At 69.0% G+C, this 6699-nt stretch overlaps 2 protein-coding genes across 2 annotated transcripts; one reads left to right on the plus strand and one right to left on the minus strand.

Moving 5' to 3' along the window:
• Positions 1 to 3293: 3293 nt before the first annotated feature.
• On the plus strand, positions 3294 to 4071 carry H696_02634 (hypothetical protein; the record flags this gene model as incomplete). The annotated part of the gene is made up of 3 exons (XM_009496546.1): positions 3294 to 3439; positions 3625 to 3732; positions 3861 to 4071. 3 exons carry the CDS (start codon positions 3294 to 3296, stop codon positions 4069 to 4071), a joined length of 465 nt encoding a protein of 154 aa, XP_009494821.1.
• A 203-nt stretch (positions 4072 to 4274) lies between these two features.
• H696_02635 (serine hydroxymethyltransferase) lies at positions 4275 to 6699 on the minus strand. The gene is made up of 7 exons (XM_009496547.1): positions 6636 to 6699; positions 6388 to 6495; positions 6208 to 6271; positions 5898 to 6114; positions 5403 to 5805; positions 4956 to 5215; positions 4275 to 4777 (listed from the first exon to the last, which is right to left on the minus strand). Exons 1-7 carry the CDS (start codon positions 6651 to 6653, stop codon positions 4396 to 4398), a joined length of 1452 nt encoding a protein of 483 aa, XP_009494822.1. The 5' UTR covers positions 6654 to 6699; the 3' UTR covers positions 4275 to 4395.

A 6699-nucleotide genomic window follows, 5' to 3' on the forward strand; every position in this document is an offset into this window, starting at 1 on the left:
CCCCCCCCCTTCCCCTGGGCACAGTCACTAGGAGAGTGACCTTGGTCGGTGGGCGGGGCCGACAAAGTGGCTGACTCACGTTCGAGACCGCTGCATCTCGCTGCCCGGGACCACCGGCACAAAAGGGGCCGTGGCACAGGTGTTCCAGCCGGGGCCCGCTTGGCTGGCGAGCCGATCTCTCGCGACGGGAAAACAGCCGCGCTCCTACACAAACACACATACGCACACGCTTGCGTGCCGATCGCAGCTGGCCCTCCGGTGTTCCCCGTCCGGGCCCCCCCCCCCCCCTGGGCTCGCCTCACCTGCCCCGGCGACGTGGACCGGACCCAGGCGGGCCCGGCGGCCGGGGGACTCTTGCCGGGACCCGCGCCGGGCGCTCCCCAGCCTCGGCCCTTGCCCGCCCGCCCGCCCGCCCGCCTCCTTGCATGCACCGCCGGAGGACGTATGACGCATGTGGGGGGCGCGCCCGCCGGTCTTGGAGGGTGCGCGCGCGCCCGCGGAGCAGAGGGGAGGGGGGGGGGGGGCGGGGCAGGGGACGCTCTCCCACACGGCCTGGAGACCATCCGACGACTGCGGGGGCTTGGGCCCGCTCGCCTCCGCGGGAATTGGCAAATGCGCCTTTCGATCGACCTGAGAGAGCCCCGGCCGAGGGCCCGGAGTCCGGTCGCGCGCGCGCGCTCGCGCGACCGCTGCTCAATTGACCCCCCCCACTGCCCTTGGTACGGGAACGCCCCCCATTGGCGCCCCCTCGCGGCCGGGGGAACGCTGCCCGCCCACCCGGCCCGACCCGGCCCGGCCCAGTCCGCCGTCGAGCCGGCATCCGAAACCGAAACACCTCTCCAATAATGTTGCTCATCTCAAAAATCTTCCCCAACCCCTCCGCTGACCCCGGGCTTGGGCGGCTTTCGGGGAGAGAGGGGGGGGGGGCCGGGCAGCCTGGCCGCCGGCACCCAGGGACCGCGGGCGGGGACCGACCAGGGGGCCAGCGGCGAGTTTTTTCCTTTCTCCCCGAGGCGGGCGCCGGCTTTCACGCCCGGCCGCGCAGCCAAGACGCGGACGGCGACGCGCGACCCCCGCCCCCCCCCCCCCTCCCCAGGCCCACACCCTCGCCACACACTAGCCTGGCCGGACGGGTTGTTGTCGACCGAGGAGCGGCACCGGGCCGGGCGGAGCTGCGCGCCACGGCACGCGCGCGAGGCACGCGCACACGTTTCCGACGTCCAGGGGAAGTAAATTCTCGGAACATGCACCGGGGCCCCTTTTGTCGCTCGGAGAAGCGCCGGCCGGAGAGGGGGCGAGCAAGGGCCCGCCTGCAGCCACCAACGCCATGCGAGCGAAGAACCACTCGCCAGTGTGTCCTGGCCGACGTGCGCTTCTCTCGCTGCCGGTATTCCCACGATGGACGTGTTCTGCGCCGCGAGGCGGGTGTAACTCCCGGCAAACCTGCGCGCACACGGGGGATGTGGGTGCGCGAGAAGGCGCGGGCGCGTGCACCCAGCCCGTCCTGCCGTTCCTCGGGCACGCCCCTCCCCGGCTCCTGCTGCCTGCCTGGCGTTCCGGCCGGCAGATGCCTTCCCGATTGGTCGCGCCCCCGCGATGCTGCGTGATGTTCCCCGGGCGGGGCGTGATCCGGCACAGGGTGTGAGGTCTCACTCGTTTGCTGGGGCTTGCGAACGCAGACTCTCCCGAAGGAGAACGCCAGACCGTGCGCTCGTCTTGCATGGTTGGGGGGGGGCTCCTGCGGCCAGCGGTCGCCGGCCCGGGTGCCGGACACCTCGCGAGAAGGCGTGCCTGAGTGAGTGGCGGCCAAGCAGGCCGCCCCGTTTCAGTCATCTGTGCGCCGCTCCCCCCCCCCCCTGCGAAGGGGTGCAACCCGATGGACGGCCTCGCCCCCGAGAAACGAGAGGGACGAAGAGGGGGGCCAGTGCACGTCAGAGCCAGCGGATAATATTATTCCGCGGCGCAGGCGAACATGCGCTGGAGGGAGAGGGGGTAATGACTGGCGTCTGTCTGGGAACACACTTTGCCGCGGCCGCGCCACTCGGCGATGCCCCAGCCGGCCGGAGGCGCCTCCGGGAGCGGAGGACGCCCCCCCTCCCCCGGGGCCTGAGTAGAAGATCCCTCTCTCTCCGGGTCTCGGCACTGCCCGGGCCACCCGGGAGAATCATTCTGACTTCGTCGAACGACACCAGATTCGGCACACCGGCGCCAAGGCCACATGCACTGTGCTCACGCACACCGATGAAGCTCCCGGGCAGATCTCCCCAGTCACGGGATGGGCATGATCTGCCGGCCCCGCGGCATCCTCCAGCCGGCTGGCCGCAAGCCGGAGAGCACGGCGGAGGCCCCGCCCGGTGTCTCCGCAATGCGCATGGCTAGAGCCAACAACCGGTCTCCGCCTGCTCTGTGCTCGGGACTGCTCATCAAGACTGGTATGCTAAAGTGGCTGTGCGTCCGCTGCCCGTCAGCACTGTCCAGGTGCTCCGGCGGCGGCGGCGGCGGCGGCGGTGGCGATGGAGGGCTTCTGCTTTCGACCGACGAAGACCAGAAGCCCCCCCCCCCGATGAAGAACAACAAGCAGCTGTTTTGGACTGCCGTCCCCCCTTGCTGGGGCAGGCCCTGCTCCGCGGCCGACCCCCAGGGGGGGCCCCTGAATAGCCCGCCGGCCCGGTGTCCTCCGCTCCCCCCTCCCCTGCCTCCGGGCCCTGTGGCTGATGGTTTTTTTTTTGGCCCGGAAACATCCGCTAGAGCGGTCGGGGTGAGTGCATGTTGTGCATTTTCAAAATGGTCTGAGGCGAGGGGGGGGGGGGGGGGCGGGGTCGGCCTGTTCGCCGCAAAATTCCTCCAGTCCTGATGGCTGGTCGAGGGCGGGGGTGAAGAAGCCTGCGGGAGGAGTGGAATGAGCATTTCATATCCCAGCTCAATATACGTCTTCCGGTTGGACGCCCTCCCCCATCCCCCCAGAGGCATTGCAGTTGGTGGGCTGGCGCCCGCGGATTGGGGGATCCCTCCCGCCGGGGGCATTCCAGCCACCCCGCGTGCGGCCTCCAGCTGCGGGGGGGGGGCAGCAACGTGCGGGAGCCCCCCCTGACGCTACTACCACCGCCACCGCCGTTGCCAGTGTCCGCTCTCGAGTCGAGAGCCACCAGGGTGCGCATCCGTCCCGGCCAGGCGCCCCCCCACACAGACGCTCCCCTCCCCCCTCCTTTCGCCCCTTGCATCGCCCCCCACTGGGCACACGCACACACGCACGCGCGCGCACACACACACACACACACAAACATACACACGCCATGTCCGCTCTCACCATCTTCTTCAACCTGGTCAACCTGGTGGTGGGTGGCCTCATCGCCGCCGCCGGTGTCCTCCACTGCATCAGTGCCCTGACCCAGCACATTTCGGTGGGCTTCACGCTCTTTGTCATTGGCATGTACCTCTGGTGCGCTCTCCCTTTTCTGCCCTGCTTTACGTTGCGCTGTCCTGCGCTGTCCTGCGCTGTCCTGCGCTGTCTTGCACTGCCCTATGCTGTCCTGCACTGCTCTATCCTGCTCCACCCCACACCGCTCCGCGCTCTCCCCCACACCGGTTGCCACCTGCCACTCACGACATATCTCCCCTGGCCAGCTTCTTTGGCGTGGTGATTATTCTCACCGAGATGTGGATCCCCACTCTCGTCAGCCAGTACTGCGGCTTCCTCATGTCCTTCCTCGGCAAGGGCTTCTCCTACATCTTGTGCGCCGGGGCACACCCATCTGCCTGCCTGCCTGCCTGCCTGCCTGCCCGCCTGCCCGCCCGCCCGCCCACCCGTCCACCGACATTCCACATTGTCACTGACCTCCCCCCCCTGCCCCTTCCTCCAGCCTCGGCTTCCTGATCATCGGGCCCCCGGAGGCCACCTTTGACTTTGTGGTCGGCCTCATTGTCATCATCATCGGCGTGGTGTACATCATCTTCCAGTTCTGCCCGGTCCCCCGGCCACGCCCGATCACCGCCTGCGCCGGAAACGGCCAGTCCTCCCCTCGACAGACCTCCTCGGCCAAGACCACCACCCGCACCACCCAGACCGTCTGATGAAGGCGCACACAACGTTCGCTGGCGAACCCCGGTGGCTATATACCCGCCCCCCTCCCCCCCCCCTCCCTCTCTATACAACATTGTCCCTTTCAATTTACATCTCTTCTCCCCCCGGTCCCGAGCTCCCCCCCCCCCCCTCTTTGCAACGTCAGCGCCCACATGGTATGTTTGTGCGCCAGGGGGAGCAAAAGACATGTGTGTGTGTGTGTGCGTGCGTGTGCGTGGGAGGAAAAGGGAGAAGGCAGAAGAGCACGCTCTGTCCATTGAAATGCCGGGAGGGGCATGTTTTCCCCGCACAGCGAGACGGCAGCCGAGACCGCATCACAGGTCCTCGGTGGCGAAGCCGGGCATCGGGAACTGCACGCTCAGGTCGTGAACGGCCGCGCGCAGAGCCAAAAAATCCGCACGCAGGGCAGCCTGCCGGGAGGCGGCCTCGGCATCGGCCTCGGTCCCATTCTCCGCGGCGGCCGGCTCGGCCTTCAGGGCGTCGATGTAGGCGCCAAAGTCGGCCAGCCGGGTGGCCGGGGCCACGGCCGTCTGGATGGCCAGCGCCAGAGCCAAGGCCCGATCCAGCAGGCCGGCGACCTGGACCATGTGCTCCGGGCCGAAGGAGCGCGACGTGAGGGCTGGCGTGCCGAGGCGCACGCCGCCCGGGGACAGGGCCGACTTGTCGCCATGGATGGCATTCTTGTTGACGGAGATGCTACGGCCGGAGAGGTCCGCGGAGGTAGATGGAGCAGGAAGAGCCAGGGAGGGGGGGGGGGGGTGGACCAGTCAGAGAGGCGAAGCAGGAAGAGGAGGAGGGGGCGAGGAAAGCCTCCGGCCAGGACTCGCGGCTGGCGCATCGGGTCCGGAGGGGGAGGAGGCATGTGCACACGTACTGGATCTCGTCGCACAGGCGCTCATACTTGCTGCCAGTCAGGCCGACCGGGCGCAGGTCCCACAGAACGATGTGGTTGTCCGTGCCGCCGGTGACGATGGTGTGTCCGGCATCGGCCAGGCACCGGGCCAGCGCCTGGGCATTGGTGACCACAGCCTGGGCATACTGCGCGAACTCCGGGCGGGCCAGGTGGCCGAGGGCCACGGCCGTGGCGGCGATGGTGTGGTTATGCGGGCCGCCCTGCAGGCCAGGGAAGACCGCCTGCTCTCGGGGGAGGAGGGGGGGGGGGGGAAGGGCGGAGGGAGAGCCGAGGACTGGGCGCTGGCAAAGCGGCGACCAGGGAGAAAAGAGAGGGCGCGTGTGCGCCAGATGCAGAGGGGCGGCATGAAGGGCAGACGGGCGGGCAGGTGGGCCGACGGCGGGGGGGGGGGGGGGGGGATACACGCACCTGGTTGATGCGCTGCTCCAGGTTGTGGCGATCCCGACGGAAGAAGATGATGCCGGCGCGCGGCCCGCGGAGGGTCTTGTGCGTGGTGGTGGTGACCACATCGCACCACTGGAAGGGGTCGGCCAGGATGCGCGCCGACACCAGGCCGCTGATGTGCGCCATGTCGCACAGGAGCAGGGCCCCGACGGAGTCGGCGATGGCGCGCAGCCGCGGGTAGTCGAAGTCCCGCGGGTAGGCCGACGCGCCGCAGATGAGCAGCTTCGGCCGGAAGGACAGGGCCACGGTCTCCAGGTGATCGTAGTCAATCAGCCCGGTGGCCGGGTCCACCCGGTAGGGGACCGACGAGAAGAAGGCCGAGGTGGCGCTGACCTTGCGCGTGGGCGTCTGGAAGCCGTGGGTGAGGCTGGGGTCCGGCATCGGGGAGGGCCGCAGCAGAGGTGGGAGGTTAGTTCGCCGGGCGCCAGCGACGCATGAACAGGAGGCCCAGCAACGCACTGCCCGCCGCTCGGCAGGTCCAGGCCCATGAGGCGGTCCCCGGGGGCCAGGATGCCATAGTAGACGGCCATGTTGGCCGAAGAGCCGGAGTAGGGCTGCACATTGCAGGCCCACTGCTCGGGGGAGAGGTTGAAGGCGCGCAGGGCGCGGGCCTGGGCCAGACGCTCAAGCTTGTCGACATTCTCCGTGCCGCCATAGTACCGGGCGCCGGGGAGGCCTGTGCAGTGTGCATGTGTCCGCCAGGACGGCAGGAGAGGTCAGTGTGAGACCCAACAGGGGGCGGGCCTGGGTCTGGGCAAGGGGGATGTACCCTCGGAGTACTTGTTGGTGAGGCAGCTGCCCAGGGCCTCGATCACGGCCTGCGAGGTGAAGTTCTGTGCGGCACGCGGCGATGGGTCGGGGTGAGCACGGGGGCACGCAGTATCTGGCAGAGGATCGGATCACGGGGGGGGGGGGGGGGAGGGAAGTGTGCCAAGGTCCGAGACCGTACCTCGGAGGCGATGAGCTCGAGACCGGAAAACTGGCGACGCTCCTCGTCCTTGATGATGGCAAAGACCTCGGGGTCATCCTGCTGGAGGGGGGTGTTGAGGAAGCCGTTCTGGCGGGAGGGGGGATCGGTGCGGGCGCGCAATGTGAGCGCCAGGCGACGGCACGGAGAGGGGCGGCATGAAAAAAAAAGAAAAGAAAGGAAGGAGCGCGGCCGGTGAGGACGAGCAGGGGGCAGGGGGCTTTTCGCACGTAGGGAGCCGTGTCCATGGTGGGGGTAGGGGGCGTTTGGCGGAAGCGCGGGCGTGGGCACGGG

This window comes from Fonticula alba (genome assembly GCF_000388065.1).
Source record: "Fonticula alba strain ATCC 38817 unplaced genomic scaffold supercont2.4, whole genome shotgun sequence".
Taxonomy (NCBI): domain Eukaryota; order Rotosphaerida; family Fonticulaceae; genus Fonticula; species Fonticula alba.